General features: G+C 44.8%; 1 protein-coding gene across 1 annotated transcript in view; it reads left to right on the top strand.

The window, feature by feature from the left end:
• Positions 1 to 20519, top strand: part of Maml1 (mastermind-like 1 (Drosophila)) — a 37419-nt gene continuing 16900 nt past the window's right edge. Inside the window, exon 1 of the mRNA XM_013031011.1 lies at positions 1 to 572. Within this exon, the coding sequence (XP_012886465.1) occupies positions 246 to 572 (327 nt within the window). The 5' untranslated portion in view covers positions 1 to 245. The remainder of the gene's footprint in view (positions 573 to 20519) is intronic.

The following is a 20519-nucleotide window of genomic DNA, read 5'->3' as shown; positions in this document are numbered from 1 at the left end:
GGCACGGAAAACAATGGGGCCGAGACGGAGGCGACAGGCCGAGGCCTGAGGTGGGCAGTGAGCGCCCGCCCGAAGTCGGGCAGAGCGGAGCGGGGGCAAGATAGGCCGCCGCGTGCCAGCCTGCTCCGCAGCCCGCGGGAGCATGGCGCGGCCGTGAGGCGGACCGAGACCGCCGGGGGAAGCGGAGCCCACAGTGCCAGCCGGCCCGGAGAGGCCCGGGCCCGGCCCGTGCAGCCCCGCGGCCCATGGTGCTGCCCACCTGCCCCATGGCGGAGTTCGCGCTGCCGCGGCACAGCGCGGTCATGGAGCGCCTCCGCCGGCGCATCGAGCTGTGCCGGCGCCACCACAGCACCTGTGAGGCCCGCTACGAGGCCGTGTCGCCCGAACGCCTGGAGCTCGAGCGCCAGCACACCTTCGCCCTGCACCAGCGCTGCATCCAGGCCAAGGCGAAGCGCGCCGGCAAGCACCGGCAGCCGCCCGCCGCCGCCGCCGCCCCGGCCCCGGCCCCGGCGCCCGCCCCGGCCCCGCGGCTCGACGCAACCGACGGCCCCGAGCACGGCCGCCCGGTCGCGGTGAGTAGGGAAGGCACTTGATCGCCGCTGCCTCTTCTCCCAGAATCGCTCCCGGATGCGGTGCGGGCCTCTGGCAAACTTCCCCGCGCGTCCCCAACTCTTGGGTCGGGCTCCGGGCTCCGGGGGGGTGGGGAGGAGGAGAGCTAATCTGGCAGGGTGGCTGAAGCGGTTGTCATCCTCGGGAAATGGCACTGTGGCCCTTCCTGGGGGGGAAAGCAGGACTCAGGAGGACTTTGCATGAGGCCCGGGACTGGGAAGGCCAGGAGGCCGGAGGATTTCCTTCTAGACTTCGTCCTGAAATGTTAAGAACGTTTATTTGGGGATTAAGCAGAATCCCTTTCGCCTGTGGTGTAAAGAGTTCTCGCCCCGTAGGCCTGACCTCATTTATTCTGCAAATGTTGATTGGATCCTCGCTCTTTGCTAAGTCTTGTGCTGTGAGTGGAGTCCGGGCTGTAACATGAAAATAAGTCGGCCTTCAATGGACAATGTCAAACTGCTGGAGTAGAAAATCAAAGTCTTTGAAAACCTTGGTAAAACCCACAGGGCTGCTCTCTGGAGTTACACATAGTTATTCCTTGTTTGAAATTTGTGAATTTGAGATTGCTGCGGTATTATTGTCGACGATTCCAATGTCAAGAGGCCTGGTTAAAAATCTCTGATGTTTTTAGATAGTCGTTGGTACATTTTAGTGGTTTTTAGTAGATATTACTGGTTGCTTAGAAGTTGTTCCTTCTTAAGCCTGATTATAAAAGGGAGACAGATTTTGAGTATGAGCGGGGAGGAGGTGATGTTTTCTGAGACCAGCATTCTTGGTAAAGTTTCAGAGAAAATGTTACTACTTTAATTTGTTCAGTGTATTTGTAATCCATGCCTTTATTGTCTCTTACCTTGGCTGTTAGTGAAGTCCTTCCCTCTAGACCGTAGGCTTTCCAAATGGTAGAGCCATTTATCACTTACAGGAATGAAGTTTAATCTCTTTGGCTTGGATTTTGGGACCAGTCTGACCTGACCTATCTTTCCATGCCCCCCAAAGATCTGCTCCTCTGATTGAATTGTTCTCATCTTTCTCATGCTGGCTTCAGCTGCTGGACTTGAGCACAGAATAGTGGGGCTCAAACCCAGTTTTATTGCTTTTTGTATAAACTTGTCATGTCTTCTCATCTTCATTTTTTTTTGGGGGGGGGTCTGGTCGTAGGGCCTGAACTCTGGGTCTGGGCACTGTCCCTCAGCTCAAGGCTAGTGCTCTACCACTTGAGCCACAGAGCCACTTCTGGCTTTTTTCTTTTTGCTTATGTGGTGCTGAGGAATCGAACCCAGGGCCTCATGCGTGCAAGGCAAGTGCTCTACCACTGAGCCATCTTCCCAGCCCCCTCATCTTCATTTTTCTTGGGCTAGTCTTGTCACCTCTTTTCTTGCCTGTTAGTGGGGGTAATATTAGGCTTCTTAGAAGGATTCTTGTATTGTCCAAAAGAAATGAGTATAGATAAGAAATTACTTAACAAGCTGAGGACCACCTGCAAGTTCTTTCTCAACATCTTTCTGAATCCTGCCATCCCATCCGTACTAGCTCATCTCCTCTGCTTTGCACATAATTTCTGAGAAAAAAAATCAGAATCTCCTATGTCAAAATAGTTATGACGCATATTGCCCATGCTGTTTATTGGTTGCACATAGGCATATATCATTTCAGTTACATTGCATCTTACCAAACTCTTGGAGGCAGAGAGGTCTTGCCTTAGGCCCTCAGTGCTTGGTGTGAGTGATTAATATCAACCTTGCTGGTGCTTAACCCAGTAATCTATGCAAAATTACTTAACTGCAGAAGCCACCATTACTAGTACTTTTTGTTTGTTTTTGTGCCAGTTCTGGGGCTTGAACTTAGGGCCTGAGCACTGTCCCTGAGTTTTCATGCTCAAGGCTAGCACTTGGTCCACAGCTCCACTTTTGGCTTTTTAGTGGTTAATTGGAAATAAGAGTGTCATGAACTTTGCTGCCTGGGCTGGAGGCTGGCTTCAAACAGCAATTATCAGATCTCAGCCTCTGAGAATCTAGGATTACAGACAAGAGCCACCAGCACTCCACTAATTTCTTTTTTAAAAATAGACTAAGAATTTAGAACCTGTAAGATTTTTTTTTGGTTGATGTTTTGAATCTCTAGAGAGAAATCAGGTACACATTCAATTTTTGAAGATAAATTAATTCTAAGTATGTTAGAACTTGCTAGCTTGATCATAATGTGCCATGCTGAGTTAATATCACGTTGAATTGTGACCAGAGGGGTCGCATGAATTTCAACTTGATAGTGATTAATAATGTCTTTTCTGGGAGGAGGGATCCTTTTCACTCAAGCTCCAAATGATTCTAGCTGAGCTTGGGAATAGGGTTCAGAAAATAACTATCACTAAGAAAATAGTGCTGTTTTCCATTTTAGTGACTTAGAGTGGGAGAAAGTCCTTGGCTGAGTAGGATTTTGACTTGGAGAACAGAACTTTGCATAGAGGGATCGAAAGAAGGCATCTCTAGTCATTTTTACTTTTGACAATTCTGTTTTCAAGTATGCTACAGTTCTCTTAGGCAGTGGTTGCATAGCTAGAGTTCCCTAATCAGCAAACTTTATTTTTTGGCCAGTCCTGTGGCTTGAACTCAGGGCCTGTTCGCTGTCCCTGGGCCTCTGTGCTCAAGACTAGTGCACTACCACTTGAGCCATAGCGCCACTTCTGGCTTTTTTTTTTCCCTCCCTCCTTCCCCTCCCTCCCCCCTCTTCCTCCTTCTCTCTTCCCCCGCCTCCCCTTCCCTTTTTTTTGGCCAGTCCTGGGGTGCTGTCTCTGGGCCTCTTTGTGTTCAGGCTAATACTCTAGCATGTGAGCCACAATACCATGTCCCGTTTTTTCTGTTTATGTGGTACTGAGGAATCAAATCCAGGGCTTCATGTATGCTAGGCAAGCACTCTATTGGTAAGCCACATCCCCAGCCCTGGCTTTTTCTGAGTAGTTTATTGGAGATAAGAGTCTCAACTTTCCTGCCCAGGCTGTGTTGTTTTTGTTTTTATTTTTGCCAGTCCTGGGGCTTGAACTCAGGGCCTGGGCACTGTCCCTTAGTCTCTCTGTGCTCAAGGCTAGTTCTCTACCACTTGAGCCACAGCATCACTTCTGGCCTTTTCTGTTTATGTGGTACTGTGGAATCGAACCCAGGGCTTCATGCATGCTAGGCAAGTACTCTAAGCCACTAAGCCCTGTGAGTTTCTTTTGCCCAAGGCTAGCACTCTACTGCTTGAGCCACAGCTCAGCGTTCTGGCCTTATTTTGGAGTAGCTTTTTGGAGATAAGAGTTTCTTGGTAGGGCTGGGAATGTGGCATGTGGCTTAGTGATAGAGTGCTGAGCAGGGAGGAGTACAGACATGAGCCACCAGCGCCCGGCAAATATTCAGTTCTTAAAATGAAGATATTCTTTTCAAATAGCTTGGACATTATCTTTGTCAACCATTGTTAGACTTTTGCGTTGAGCCAGAAACTTATTCCTAAGTGTTATAACAGTTGACGAATTTGACAACCTTCCATGATGCTGCTCTCCCTGTTTTATTTTAGGTTGTATGTAATTTTCTTTAAACTTGGTGTGTGCACACACACACGCACACTCAGGTGTGTTCTGGGGCTTGAATTCAGGGCCTTGGAGTTTCACTTAACTTTTTCCACTCAAGGCTGGCATTCTACTACTTGAGCCATACCTCTACTTCCAGCTTTTTGGTGGGTAATTAGAGATAAGAGTCTCATGGACTTTCCTGCCTGGGCTGGCTTCCAAACTTTGATCCTCAGATAGCAGCCTTCTGAGCAGCTAGGATTACAGGCATGAGCCTCTATTGTGCTCCATTTGCCTTAACATTTATATTGTTCTTCCCTCTTCTTTCCCTTCCTCTTCCTTCTCTACTTTGTTTTTCCTCTGTGTTACATGAAGACTTATACTTCTTAGCTCTATCCCAACTACACTAGTGTGTACCGCGTAAGAGTTAAGAAACGTGTGTAAATCACATAAGTGAAACGAATAAACTGTGTTTTCTTTTGTTTTCTCATTGCAGAATAGTTTTCCAGGGCTAGGAATGTAGCTTAGAGGTAGAGTGCTTTCCTAACATTAATTAAAGCCATGGGTTCGATTCCTCAGTGCCACAGAAAAAAGCTGGAAGTAGCTTGTGGCTCACGTGGTAGAGTGCTAGCCTTGAGCAAAAGAAGCTCAGGGATAGTGCTCACGCCCTGAGTTCAAGTCCTATGACTGCAAAAAAAAAAAATAGTATTACAATTTTCCTTTTGCCCTTTCCACCTGAACTTCTCATTTACCTATTATCCCATAATCTCTCTTTCACATCTTCTACTCTTCTATAATTGCCCCTTAGAGGACATCAAGGATGGAATTGCCAAATTCAATGGTTTCATCATTCTTAGTCATCATTCTTCTTGACTTCCTCTTTTATAAGTCTTTTCTTAGCTTCTGCTCTCTTCTGATTTTCTTTCCAGCTTTCTGGTTTTTTTTTTCTCCCTTGTCTCCTTCTGACGTCCTTATTAATTTATGCAAAAAATCTTTGAGTACCTATTGTAAGCTTGGCACTAGGGATATAGCAGTGAACAAAACAGAATAAAACTCTGTTGTCACGAAGAAAGAGGATCACTAATTAGTTGGATATGGTAGATCTATAGCCTCAGCTGCTCGGGAGGCAGAGGCAGGAAGATCTTTAGGACTTATTTAGATTCTACCTTCAAAGTTAAAAAAAAAAGTGAGCTGGGTATGAAATTCATCAATAAAATGCTTGTCTAGCATGTACAAGGACTTTGGTTCCATCCCTAGTGCCACCAAAAAAATTATGATAAATGTTAAGCAAGAACTAGAGCTTGATGGATATATGATACCAAGTGATTGGGCAGTTTGCCTTAAAACGCTGCGTCTTACTCTGGGCCAAAAGTATAAGAAAGACTTGCATCAGTCAGCCAGAAGTCTCATTAAAGAACTTTCCAGTGAAAACCACTAACATAGCTGGGCACTGGTGGTTCACACCTGTTAATCCTAGCTACGCTGGGGCTGGGATCTGAGGATCATGGTTCAAAACCAGCCCAGGCAGGAACGTCCGTGAAACTCTTTTCTCCAGTTAACCTCCAGAAAACCAGAAGTGGTGCTGTGGCTCAAGTGGCAGAGGACTAGACTTGAGCTGAAGAGCTGAGGGACAGCACCCAGGCCCAGAGTTCAAATCCCATGACCAACAAAACAAAAAAACCTGCCAACATAGGAAGTCTAAGGCAGGAGCCTTCTGAACTTTCAGGAAGAACGAAAAGCAGGTCATTGTGTCTAGAGCAGCATGGCAGGCAGGCAGCTGGAATGAAAAGTTGGTAAACGGGGCTGGGAAGGTGGCTCAGCGGTAGAGTGCATGCCTTGCAAGCATGAGGCCCTAGGTTCCATTCCTCAGCACCACATAAACAGAAAAAGCCGGAAGTGTTGCTGTGGCTCCAGTGGTAGAACTCTAGCCTTGAGCTGAAGAGCTGAGGGACAGCGCCCAGACCCAGAGTTCAGGCCCCATGACCGGCAAATAAAAAAAAAAAAAAAAAGGTTGGTAAACAAGGACCAAATCAAGTCTGAGTGCAGTGAGAAGCAGTACCAGGCAGGACTTGAAGTAGAAACCTGATGTGATATAACTTACATGGTCTTTTTGGTGGTCCTGGCCTGGGATTGAACTCAGGCCTCACTCTACTACTTGAGTCATCCCTCAGTCCTTTGGCTTTAGTTGTTTTTCAGAGAGGCCCTAGCAGATAGGATCTCTGGCTTTTGCTCAAGCTAGCCTCAGTATCCTCTGCCTCCTGAACAGCTAGGATCACAGACATGGGCCACCATACCAAGCTTGTTTTTGAGATAGGTTCTTATTAACTTTTGTTTGTCTGACCTTGAACCCAGATCTTCCTGAATAGCTGTGATTACAGGCATGTGTCACCAGAGCCTGACATATGTTTTTAAAGATCATTCTGATGCTATGTGGAGAATGTCTGGGGTTGGTGTGAGCTGAGCAAGAGTAGATGCAATCATGGCTTTTGTAATTAGTCGTCTGAGCTCACTAGAGATGTGAGGGCTAGGGTTTCTGGCAGTCATGGAAGTCGGAGAGGAGAAGATGGATTTTGAGTAACTCCCACAGGCAGTGGTCACAGGAGTTGACGGACGAACTGGATAGCTTGATATTGGGACGACAGGAATGTAGTCAAAGGGGATTCCTTGTGTTTTAATTTAAACAATATTCTTCGAGCTGAGTGCCAGTGATTCACACAGTTCAGAAGATTGGAAACCAGCCCTCGCAGAAAAGTTTGCAAGACTCCTTCTCAACTTAGAACTGGGTGCAGGGCCTCAAGCCTGGAAGGCAGATGGAGGCTCAGACCCCGGCCTGTGCAGGAAGTGAGATCGTAAAAGATCAAAAAAGGCTGGAGGTGTATCTCAGAAGTAAAAGTGCCTGCCTTCCAAGCCTTGAGTTCAAACCCCAGTATAGAAGAGAAATGTTCTTTGTATAGTTTTTGTTGTTGTTGTTGTTGGTGGTGGTGGTGGTGGTGCGTGTGTGTGTGTGTGTGTCTCCTTGTTGGCATTGAATTTGAAATCCTCCTACCTCAGCTTTCTGAGTTTTGAGATTATAAACATGTACTTCCACACCCCGCTGGTCTTTACATATTTAAAGATTTGGGGGGGAGTAGAGAGGGGTAAGTGGGAGATAATGAGGGATGGGGTACCTATGATTAAAAACAAATGTACTTATTGCCTTACTTATGTAACTGTAAACCCCCTCCCCGCAATCACCTATTCAATTAAAAAAAAACTATAGGGAAGGGGAAACAAAGGAGGAGGCTACAATGCTTGATAAGAAATGTACTCATTATCTTGCCCATGTAATTGTAACCCCTCTGTACAGTGTTTTCACACACACACACACAAAAACTATAAATGCTCCCTGGAAAATTACTTGTACTTTTCCCACTCTCAATATTTTCCTCCCTGGGTAATGTCATCAATTTTTTTTTCATAGTCCTGGGGCTTGAACTCAGGGTCTAGACACTATCCCTGAGCTTCTTTTGCTTAAGGCTAGCACTCTATCACTTGAGCCACAGCACCACTTCTGCCTTTTTCTGTTGATGTGGTACTAATTGAACCCAGGGCTTCATGCATGGTAGGCAAATACTCTACCACTAAGCCACTTTCCCAGCCCCATGTTATTGATTCTTCATGACTTAATCTTTTTTTTTTTAATTGTAAAGATACTATACAGAGGGTTACAGTTACAGTTACATGAGTGAGGTAATGAGTATACTTCCTCTTGAACATTGTTAGCCCCTCCATTGTTTTCCCCCTATGACTTAATCTTTTACCTGTAAGATTTGCTAGATCTTTAGTCCAATAAGATCCAGACCATTATACTAGACATTTCTGTTTATATTTTTTACAGGTTCTAAATGGGCTTCATTTTTCCAACCAATTTTTTTTTTGTGTGTGAGACAGTCCTGGGTCTTGAACTCAGGGCCTGGGCACTGACACTGAGCCTTTTTGCTCAAGACTAGCACTCTACCTACCACTTGAGCCACCGCTCCGCTTCTGGGTTTTTGGTAGTTAATTGGGGATAAGTGACTCACTGACTTTCCTGCTTGGGCTGGCTTTGAATCTCCTCAGACCTCAGCCTCCTGAATAGCTAGAATTATAGGTGTGAGCTACCCATGCCTGACCTCCAATCAAATCTTATATTTCTTCCCAGTATGTTCCATCTAGCCATCCAAAGCCCACCCAGAAATTGCCTACTCCTCTTTCTTCATTTTCATATATCAGTTGGTTGTTCTTATTTCAAGTAGTTAACATTGAATTCCTCTTGAAGCAGTCTGTTAGGGTAGGCATTACACGGCCTAATGGGAAGAGATGGTGAATGAGTCATTGCAAAGCCTATGGGAATATTGGCAAAGGGATGTCTTTTAAGTGAAGTTTGGAAAACTTTAAAGACCTGTTGAGATAGTATTAAGATTTATTCAGCTACCCCTCCAAAAAAAGAAAGGGTACCATAAAATACTAATTTCATTGGCTATTTAAAAAATTCTCTCATGGTGATACACATCTTGAATCCTTTTAAAGGCCAGCTTGGGTAAAATTTAATGAGAATTTATATCAGGAAAACAAGTCTGGTATGGTGGTAGTTCATGCCTGTGGGTCCAGCTACTCAGGAAGTAGAGATAGAAGGATCCTGCATGAGCAAAACATGTATGAGATTGCAGCTGAAAACTAAAAGCAAAAGTGACATAATGCTTGTCTAGCAAGCTTGAGCTCTTGACTTCAATCCCTAGTGCCAGAAAACAAAAATTCTAAAGTGAAACATTTGGGAGATACTGGACTAAACAAATGTAGATAGTTTTCTTTATTTAGGATATTTCAGTTTTTTAATATGCTGATATGTATAAGAACATGAGCTCTAGCCGGGCGCCGGTGGCTCACACCTGTAATCCTAGCTGCTCAGGAGGCTGAGATATAAGGATTGCGGTTCAAAGCCAGCCAGGGCAGGAAAGTCTGTGAGACTCTTATCTCCAATAAACCACTAGAAAACCAGAAGTGGCGCTGTGACTTAAGCGGTAGAGCACTAGCCTTGAGCTGAAGAGCGCAGGGACAGCACCCAGGCCCAGAGTTCAAGCTCCATGACTGACAAAAAAAAGAAAAAGATCTAAGAAGACTGCTTCTTTTGAAGAACTGAGCAAAAACATAAGATTATGATAGTGACTAGGTCTTTGAATTTGTCATCTCAAGTGCCCAGAGCTGAAGATAGAACTAGAAAGATCATGAAAAGCCTTTCATGTAATTGATATTAAGTGGACTAAATAACTTTTTTTTTGTTTTTTGCCAGTCCTGGGGCTTAAACTCAGGGCTTGGGCACTGTGCCTGAGCTTCTTTTGCTCAAGGCTAGCACTCTACCACTTGAGCCACAGTGCCACTTTTGGCTTTTTCTGTTGATTTGGTACTGAGGAATAGAATCCAGGGCTTCATGCATGCTAGGCTACCACTAAGCCACATTCCCAGCCCTGGACTAAATAATTTTGAAATACTCTGAACCTCTAAGACTAGAACCCCCCCCTCAAAAAAAAAAAATTCTGGGCTGGGAAGGTGGCTCAGTGGTAGAGCGCTTGCCTTGCATGCATGAGGCCCTTGGGTTCGATTCCTCACCACATAAGCAGAATAAAAAAAAAGCCGGAAATATCGCTGTGGCTCAACTGGTAGAGCACTAGCCTTGAGCTGAAGAGCTGAGGGGCAGTGCTCAGGCCCAGAGTTCAGGCCCATGACCGGACCCAAAAGTAAAAATAAATAAATACATAAATAAGTAAATAAATAAATAAAAATTCTAAGGAAAATTATTAACAACCTACAATTTTATATTTAGATGAGCTATTCAAGAATGAATATTAGTCTTTTTTAGATATTAAATGTTTAAAATTTAACTTATATATCCCTTCTCGAAGAAAACACTTGAAAATGTATTCTATCAATTTGAAAAACGAAATCAAGGATGAGGACACAATGCAGAAGGAATCCCACAGTGGGAAGAAAAAGTGATCCTAGCTTGACATTCTATTTAAAAGTACAACCCAAGAGGTAGACTGTCATTATCAAGACCCCTACTTCCATGGCCTGGGATTGATCCTTTGACCTAAGACCAAGTGGTACCTGGCTTTTCTTTTTCTTTTCTTTTTTTTTTTTTTTTTTCCCGTTGTGGGGCCTAAACTCTGGGCCTGGATGCTGTCCCTCAGCTCTTCAGCTCAAGGCTAGTGCTCTACCACTTGCAGCTTTTTCTGCATATGTGGTGCTGAGGAATCGAACCCAGGGCCTCATGTATGCAAGGCAAGCACTCTACCACTGAGCTACCTTCCCAGCCCCTGGCTTTTCTTAACCAAGTGCTGAAGATGGTCTTTTCTGGCTTTCTGAAGACACACAACTTCACATTTCTTTAGCTTTCTTCTTAGAGTAGGCCATGGTGATGTAGAAACAGAAGGTACAGAGCAGTGCTCTCTCTCTGACCAGATTTCGTCTGTATGCTCAGTACTTGGTCCATATCTCAGTCCTGCTAGGTGTCTAGCTTCATGAATTACATTTCTGAAGAAAGACTCTAAAAGACCTTGTGCATGATTTCTCCAGAACAGGCCTTCTAAACTCCAAGAGAGGTGAAAATCAGCCCCAACCTAGAGATAGTCTGCTCACTTCCTCCAAATCCTCCATCCAGCTGGGACAGGCTGCCTTCTCCTTCCATGCCTAGTGTGTACTTATACTCCATGTTCAAAACTAGACACTGTGTAGTTTGGGGATAGATAATGTGAAGGTAGTCTAGCAATAAAGGAAAGTAGTTAGTTAATCCACAGGGTACAGTATTTCCAGGAGAAGGGATGCAGGGCTTCTAAGAAGTGCTTCTCTAGACAGCATGCATGTGAGTCACCTGGAGACCTTGTTAAAAATAAAAATGCACGTTCAAGGCAGGTGCCAGGGGCTCATGCCTGTAATCCTAGCTACTCAGGAGACTGAGATCTGAGGATCTTGGTTCCAAGCCAACTTGGGCAGGAAAATCCTTGAGACTCTTATTTCCAGTAAACTATTCAGAAGAAACCAGAAGTGGTGCTGTGGCTCAAGTGGTAGAGCACTGGCCTTGAGCAAAAGCTCAGGAACAGTGGCCAGGCCCCAAGTTCAAGCCCCAGAACTGGCCAAAAAAAAAAAAAAGTTTCCTTATAGCAACAAAAAAACAAAACAAAAAACTAGAGTCAAAAGAAAACCCACAGACTGGGAAAAAAAATCTTTGCCAGCTATATATCTAGAATATACAGAGCTCAAAAGAATAGCTAGGCGGCCGTGGCTCATGCCTTTAATCCTGGCTACTCAGGAGGCTGAGATCTGAGGACTGTGGTTCAAAGTCAGCCTGGGTATGAAAGTCCATGAGACTCTTCAATAAATCACTAAAAAGCCAGAAGTGGCTCTGTGGCTCAAGCAGTAGAGCATTCGCCTTGAGCTGAAGAGTGCAGGGACAGTACCCAAGCCCAGAGTTCAAGCCCCATGACTGACCAAAAAACAAACAAAAAAACAGCTGGGTGCCAATGGCTCCGGAGGCTGAGACCTGATGATTAAGGTTCAAATCAGCCTGGGCAGGAAAGTCCATGAGACTATTATCTTCAATATATTACCCAAAAGCTGGACTTGAAGCTGTGGCTCAAGTACTAGATCTCAGCCTTGAGCAAGAAAGCTAATAGACAGTACCCAGGCCTGAGCACAAGACCCAGAATTGGCACTTAAAAAAAAAAGTAATAAATACTGGTAAGGATGCAAGAGGATCCTTTATATATTGTTGATGAAAATGTAAAGTAGTGTAGCCATTATGGAAATTAGTGTGGAGATTCCTCCTGGACATTGGTGGCTCATATCTATAATCCTAGCACTCAGGAGGCTGAGAAATGAGGATGATGGTTAGAAGACAGCCAGGGCAGGAAGATCCATGAGACTCTCATCTCCAATAAACTATCAAAAAAAAGCCAGAGTTGGTGCTGTGGTTCAAGTGATAAAGTGCTATCCTTGAGTAAAAGAAGCTCAGGGACAGTGCCCAGGCCCTGAGTTCAAGCCCCAGGACTAGCACCAAAAAAGTAAGTAACCCCGCTATATCACTCTTGGGCTTATAACCAAAGGATCCCATTTATTGCAGCGCTGTTCATAATACTTAAATGATGGAATCAGCCAAGGTACCCACCCAATAACAGATGAGTGGATAAAGAAAATGTGGTACATATATGGCATGGAATGTTACTCAATCTTAAATATGAAATTACGTTATTTGCCGGAAAGTGAATGGTGTTGGAGCTGCCATGTTGAGCCAGGTCCAAAAAAACCAAATACCATATTTTCACTCATTTGCAAAAGCTAGACTTTGAAGACATACACATACATATACAGACATAGACATAAATAGAATCTGATTGTAACTATGGGAAGTGTTGGGTAGAGGAGAAAGGGGAGAGACTGATACAGGATGAATAATACCTAAATACATTGTATTTTTTTATGGAAATGGCATGAAGACTCTCACAGAAGCCTAGTGCTGGTCAGTTATACCTATAATCCTAGCTACTCAGGTGGCTGAGATCTGAGGATCACTGTTCAAAGCCAGACTTGGCAGAAAAGTCCTTGAAACTTTTTTTTCTCTCCAGAGCTGAGGACCAAACTCAGGGCCTTGCACTTACCAGCCAAGTTTTCTTCCACTGAACTAAATCCCCAACCCCCGTGAGACTTTTTTCTCCAATTAACTACTAGAAAACTGGAAGTGGTACTGCGGCTGACAGAGGTAGAACACTAGCCTTGAGCAAAAGAGCTTAGGGACAGCAACCAGGCCCCAAGTTCAAGCCCCACAATTGACAATAAAAAGATTATCTCTGAAAGCTCTTAAACAACAGAAAGTTCGGTCTGGGATGTAGCTCAGTGGCAAAGCACTTGCCTAGCAACTGCAACGTCCTAGGTTCAATCCCCAGTACCAAAAAAGAAAAGACCAAAAAAAATACAGTTAAAACAACAACAACAGAAAGTTCTTGTGGTACTGAGGAATCGAACCCAGGGCCTCATTCATGCAAGGCAAGCACTCTACCACTGAGCCACCTTCCCAGCCCCAATAGAAAGTTCTTAAACAATGAACAGGTAAGAGGACAGGAAAAGAACAGTAAGAGGGAGTTATTTTGATTATATGTATTATGAAATACCATGAGGAGACCCATTGATACAATTAATATACACACACAAAAAAATAACAGGAGGGTCAAACAGAGCCTGTTGAGATTGTTTTAAGAAAGTGAGGAAGATAAATAGGGACAGTGATAGAGAGGGTGATCTTGACAGAGGGTATACTATGCATGGAGGAACATAACACAAGACCCCACACACACATTGTACAACTAATGAATGTAATCTTTTTTTTTTTCTGATTTGGGGATTTCTTTTACTCAGCTCTGGTCAGAAGAGCCCTCAGGCTCAGAAGGGTTGCTGAGAAGTTGGATTTAACCATGTGGGTGTCACCAGCGACCTTTGCCAGGGCTGCTACAGAGGATCTGTGAAGTTGAAGTGGGGTCTGGAGCTAATCCATGGGTCCACATCTGCAAAGATGCTGAGGACAGCCCCTTCGGAGACTTGTCTCAGTTCACCATTAGTACACTGAGCCATTTATACTCTTAAACATATTTCACCTCAAGAGATTGACCTTTCTACACTTTTTATTTTTGCAGCACTGAGGTTTTTAACTCGGGGCCTTGCACTGGTTAGGCAAGTGTGCTGTACTGCTAAGAGATGATTTCTTTTCCTAGTTGTTTTTGAGGTAGGCTCTTCCTTTCTGCCCAGGTACACACCTGGACTATGATCTACCTCTTTTAGGTTTCCCAGTGTAGCTGGGATGACAGGTGTATACCATCATGTCCAGGTGATGCCACTGGGATGGAGTCTCTCAGACTTTTCTGCCTCTGGCTTATTTGGAAATGCTGTCCTCCGGATTTTAGCCTCTACTAGCTTGGATGATAGGGGCAATACCTGAGTTGAGATGGAGCCCCTGGACTGGCCTCAAACCAAGATTGTTCCATCTCACCCTCCAGTGTAGCTGGGATTACAGTCATGAGCTACTCTAGCTCCTTTCTGTATTTTTGTTTTGAGATGAGGGTCTTGCTATACAGCCCAGGCCAATCTTGAATTCTTCTTTTTGCCAGTCCTGGCAAACTTTCAGCCTGGAAGCTATCTCTGAACTTTTGGGCTCAAGGCTAGCTCTCTACCACTTAAGTCACAGCTGATTTTCTGGTGGATAATTGGAGATGAGAGGCTCAATGGACATTTCTGCTCTGGCTGGCTTTGAACCACGATCCTCAGATGTTTGCCTCCTGAGTAGCTACAATTACTGGCATGAGTCACTGGCACCTAGCTCAATCTTGAACTCTTTCTTGTTCCTACTTCAGCCTTTCAAGTGCTGGGCTTACTGGCATACACCACTAGGCCCAGCCTTGTCCTAACTTTTTTATTAGAATAAGTTTAGAATCCATTTTTGGTTTTGTTTGTTTTTGTGCTGGTCCTGATGCTTGAACACAGGGCCTGAGCGCTGTCCCTGAGTTATTTTGCTCAAGGTTAGTTCTCTACCACTTTAAGCCACAACTCCACTTCTGGTTTCCTGGTAGTTAATTGGAGATACCCAAGTCTTACAGTCTTTCCTGCCTGGTCTACCTTTTTTACCACAATCCTCAGATCTCAGCCTCCTGAGTAGCTGGTATTGCAGGCATGAGCCACCAACACCTGGCTTAGAATCCTTTTCTTTTTTTTCTTGCCAGTCCTGGGGCTTGAACTCAGGGTCTAGGCACTATCCCTGAGCTTCTTTTACTTAAGGCTAGCAATGTATCACTTGAGCCACAGCGCACCTTCTAGCTTTTTCTGTGTATGTGGTACTGAGGAATCAAACACAGGGCTTTATGCATGCTAGGCAAGCACTCTACCACTGAGACACCTTCCTAGCCTAGAATCCATTTTTTAAGTTGGGTTTTTAAGCCCATTCATGAAGCCTTCATGAGTCATTATGTGGCTGGGTGCAGATGGCTTGTGCCTGTGATCTTACCTACTCATAGACAAATATCAGGATTATCTGTTTGAAGCAAGCCTGAGGCTAAATGCAAGACCCATCTCAATGATGTAAGACACAATAGCACATGCCTATCATCCAAAAGTTATTTGGTAAGCATAAATAGGGTCGTGGTCCAGGCCAGCCTGGGCATACATGTGAGACCCTATTCAAAAAATAGGGAAGACACGGGGCTGGGAAGGTGGCTCAGTGGTAGAGCGCTTGCCTTGCATGCCTGAGGCCCTGGGTTCGATTCCTCAGCACCACATAAGCAAAAAGAAAAAAGCCGGAAGTGGTGCTGTGGCTCAAGTGGTAGAGCGCTAGCCTTGAGCTGAAGAGCTGAGGGACAGCGCCCAGGCCCAGAGTTCAGGCCCCACAACTGGACCCCCCCCAAAAAAATAGGGAAGACAAAAGGACTGAGGACGTGGCTTAAGTGGTAGATATACTGCCTAGCAAGTTCAGGGTATGAGTTCAACCCCCCCCCAAAAAAAAAAAACAACGTGAAAGTAAAAGAGTACTTATTGTGTATATTACCAGTCTTCAGCATCACAGGCAGTGAGCTATCCCCTGGGAGCGATGAGGCTGCAAATAAGTGTTGCAGCTCACACCCCTCAAGTGTTCTCTTCTTGTGCCTTCAACAGTTAAGCTGTTATTTCCATGTTCATACCGCACATGCATACAAAGACTACACAGACTTTGACATTGCTTCTGAGCTACAGTTAGCTCTAATTCTCTTCCTCTCAGCTCTTGTTCATTCTATATTCTAGAAGGTAGTTTTTTGTTTTTGTTTTCCTTTTCAGTCATGGGTCTTGAACTCAGAGCTTAGGCTAAAAGAGAAGGTTTTTGTTTGTTTCTTTTTGTTTTTTTTTTTGCTGTTGGTGGTGGTCATGGGGTTTGAACTCTGGGCCTGGGCACTGTCACTGAGCTCTTCAGCTCAAGGCGAGCGCTCTTACCACCTTGAGCCACAGTGCCATTTCCAGTTTTCTGGTGGCTAATTGGAGGTAAGAGTCTCACAGACTTTCCTGCCTGGGCTGGCTTTGAACTGTGATCCTCAGATTTCAGCCTCCTGAGGATTACAGGTGTGAGCCACCGGTGCTTATTAGCACAAGGTAGTTCCCCCACCCTCGACCCCCATCGGTCATGGAGCTTGAACTCTGGGCTTGGGAGCTGTCCTTGTGCTCTTCAGCTCAAGGCAAGACCTCTACCACTTAAGCCACTTCCGGTTTTCTAGTGGTTTTTATTGGAGATGAGTCTCACGGACTTTCCTGCCCAGGCTGGCTTTGAACCTCGATCCTCAGATCTCAGCCTCCTGAGTAGCTAGGATTACAGGCATGAGTCACTGGCTCCCAGCTACAAGGTAATTTTTATTCCTGTAAAATAATAAGATAAGATTATGCAGGGTTGTTCTGGCTTACCATAGAAAGGGTTCTTAATAAGTGGTAATTCTTACTGTCTTAGGAACGTTCTTTTAAATGTTTGTCTATTTTCTTAATCTTCTAATTACCTCCATTAATTAGGTGTAAGCTTTTGCCAGAAGACCTGACCAACCAAGAAGTTTTTTCACCTTTGGCTAATTGACTAGTTTCAACCCAAAAACAAAAGTCTGTTATTGAACAATGATTTTTTCCCCCCAGTCCTGGGACTTGAACTCGGAGTCTGGGCAATGTCCCTGAGTTGCTTTTGGTCAAGGCTAGCACTCTACCAATCATGAACCACAGCGCCACTTCTGGCTTTTTCTGTGTATGTGTTACTGAGGAATTAAACCCAGGGCTTCGTGCATGCAAGGCAAGCGCTCTACCACTAAGCCACATTCCCAGCTCTGAACAATTATTATTTAAGTCTAATTTGGGGAGTTGGATAGAAAGAGGAGAAAGAGGAAGCACCCCTATGTTCAGAGCTAGTGAAGACAGATACAGAGACAGGATATTAATGTGCTATGTTTTATGTTTTACTAACTGAAGGGTGGCACAAAAATCTGTGGACACTAGGGAGAGCCAGTGGCACACTACTGTCATGTTTGGAAACTGAGGATGGCTTCACAATGGAGACTGCATGTTCTCTGCTGTCAAGTGCTGTGTGATGCCCACAAAGCCCATTTGCTCTTGGCAAAACCATTTCTCTACTCAGTTCCATTCTTCACCCCCTCCCCACACACACACCACCTTCTACAATGATACAGATGAGCCTTATCTCTCTGCTGCCATCTGCCAACTCTGCACTGCCAACTCTGTGGTCACAACTGAGATATCCTGAGGCCAGTCCCATAGCTCTCCCACCTTCAGACCTCAAACACTCTACCTTCACCACACCGGAAACAGCTGCTCCCACCCCAGCCTGAGCCATCATTTCTTTAATCTAGGTTGCTCCCTTCTGGTTTATCTCCCTATTAGCCCTACCCCTCCTAATGATTATCTTCCTCTGCGAGGACCCCTGTGCAAGTTTTCCCCTCTCATCATCCAAGGACCACACAGCCAGGCCCACCTATCCCTACTACCGATTTACCATGTGGGACCATTTCTTCATGCTCCTACTCTTGTACTCTGCTCCAAACACACTGGGTCCTTGATGATGGCAGATATCAGAGCCTCTCCCACACAGGCCTTTGCCAAAGCTGCTTATCTACCTGGGATGATTCACACATAAACTCCTGCCTACTCAGGAGTCTTGTGGTGAATCAGGGTTCAAAGCCAGCTTGGGCAGACAAATATGGGAGACTTATTTCCAATTAACCAGCAAAATACCAGAAATAGAAGCATGCGTCAAATGGTAGAATGTCAACTAAGAGTGAAAAAGCTGAGCAAAAGAGAGAGGCTTCGAGTTTAAGCCCCAGCTCTGTCACCAAAAAAAGGAAGGGGGGAAAAAACCCAAATGCTTGCTAGGCAAACACAGTACATCCCCAGTCCTTTTGTTTAGCCTTGTTTTTAAGATCGGATATTGCCTGGGCTGGCCTCAAATCTGAGATCCTCTTGCCTTTGCCTTGTGAGCAACTAAGATGACTGGCATGTGCCACCACACCTGGTTAACTGCTAGAAATTTAAAGCTGAATACCTGGCTCACAGTTGTGGCTGTCATTTCTGCTAGATGGCTATTCAGTAATAAGCAAGTTTGTACAATATTGAGATTTAACATTTTATTAGGTACTTATTGATGTGCCATCTCATCTGTGGAATTCATATCTCCCTGTCACTTTACAGTTACAAGAATGTAAGAGGACTCATAGATTGTTATGGCAGTTCAATTAAGTGAGCTAGGATTCTAGCTCCTACTGGGTGGAGGATGGAATAGGGGAGAGAGAACTTGTGAAATAGCAAGACAAGTATTAGTGAAAGTAATTTTGAAAGTAGTTCAGTTTGATGACTAGAAACAGGCCATGAAGAGAGAATGATGGCTGAGCGCTGGTGGCTCATGCCTGCAATCCTAGCTACTCAGGAGGCCTAGATCTGAAGATCACGGTTCAAAGCCAGCCCGGGCAAGGAAAGTCTGTGACACTCCTGTTTCCAATAAACCACCAGAAAACCGGAAGTGGCGCTGTGGCTCCAGTGGTAGAGCCCTAGCCTTGAGCTGAAGGGCTCAGAGACAGTGCCCAGGCCCAGTTCAAGCCCCACAACCGACAAAAGAGAGAGAATGATAGAGAACTCAGGGAGAATTTATTCTTTAAACATTCAATCCTAGGTACTTGTAACTTGTTGAATATTTTTGTTTTGTTGTTTTTTTTTTTGTCAGTCATGGGGCCTGAACTCTGGGCCTGGGAGCTGTCCCTCAGCTCTTCAGCTCAAGGCTAGGGCTCTACCACTTTAGCCACAGCGCCCCTTCCGGCTTTTCCTGCTTACATGGTGCTGAAGAATTGCACCCAGGGCTTCGTGCATGCAAGGCAAGCACTCTACCACTGAGCCACCTTCCCAGCCCCTAACTTGTTGAATATTATAATTGGTGCTGGGGATTAAAAAGGACAGGGCTCTTGTTCTCTGTAGATGGGAGAGATGTAGAGAAGTCATTGAATATTTACAGTGTGACACAGTCTTGCTGTGAAAGTGAAATGTAAGTATTATGGTCAGAGTATTGTTAGAGCACTGGAGATAGAGAAGAAAGTTGGCCAGTTGGAGAAAAATATGACAAACATGAAATTTAAGCTAAATCCAAACAGATTAGTAGAAGACATGTGGCTTAGGTATATTCTGTCTTAAAAGTTCAATCTAGGTTAGGGCCTCAAGGGAATGTCAGGGGCTTAAATTGAGAATTTCTTCAGGATCAGACCAGTCTCTTCTGTACCCAAAGAATTTGAACTTTATCTGCAGTGATGGGAAAATGAGCTTAAAATGACTTTGATGTGTGTTTTCTAGTAAGCATGCTGATGGCATCATAAAAAGTGAGTTTATATAGAAATATAAATCAACATGAAGTTTTTTCAGTAATTTAGGTAAAAAATATAATGAGGGCTGGGTGCTGTTGGCTCACACCTGTAATCCTAACTAGTCAGGGGGCTGAGATCTGAGGATTATGGTTTCAAGCTAGCAGGGGCAGAAAAGTCTATGAGACTATTATCTCCATTTACCCCAGAAAACCGGAAATGGATCTGTGGCTCAAAGTGGTAGAACACAAGCCTTGAGCAACAAAAGCCTAGGCCCTCAGTTCAGACTGCATGACCGACCCTCCACATTTGTGTGTTTATGAATATTTATGTATTTATTTAAATATATATAATGAGTAATTGATCCATAATGGAGGTGATATGGAGTTCCTCACTGGAGAGATACTTGGAAGGTAGTATCATCCAAGAGGACAAAGAGCAAAGGCTGGATTTAGAGGGGGAAGCCGAGAACTCAGTGTGGTGTGTGTATTCTATCTCATATCCACATGGAGATTTCCAGTTTACAATGGAAATTATAAGTCTAGAGCGGAAGAGAGAGGGCAGAGCACAACAAGGGAGAAATATTCACTCAGTAAAAATACGTGAGTACCCAGGCTAGCAATGAAATTCAGTGGTACAGTGTGTGCTCAGTATGTATAAGGCCCTAGGATGACATAAGTACTGGGGTTCCATCCCAGTGCCACAAAGTAAAGCCTTAACTATTTGCATGTCTGCTCTATGCCTGGTTTTCAGGTTGTAGCTGAGACCTTGCATGCATATATAAATATATATATAAGCTGGGTGCTGGTGGCTCACGCCTGTAATCCTAGCTACTCAGGGCTGAGATCTGAGGATCACGGTTCAAAGCCAGCCTGGGCAGGAGAGACCGTGAGACTCCTATCTCCAATAAACCACCAGAAAACCGGAAGTGGCGCTGTAGCTCAAGTGGTAGAGCGCTCGCC

Source organism: Dipodomys ordii, unplaced genomic scaffold (assembly GCF_000151885.1).
Source record: "Dipodomys ordii isolate 6190 unplaced genomic scaffold, Dord_2.0 Scaffold135, whole genome shotgun sequence".
Classification (NCBI taxonomy): Eukaryota; Metazoa; Chordata; class Mammalia; order Rodentia; family Heteromyidae; genus Dipodomys; species Dipodomys ordii.
The sequence above is the reverse complement of the archived record's forward strand: the minus strand, read 5'-3'. Positions and strand labels throughout refer to the sequence as shown.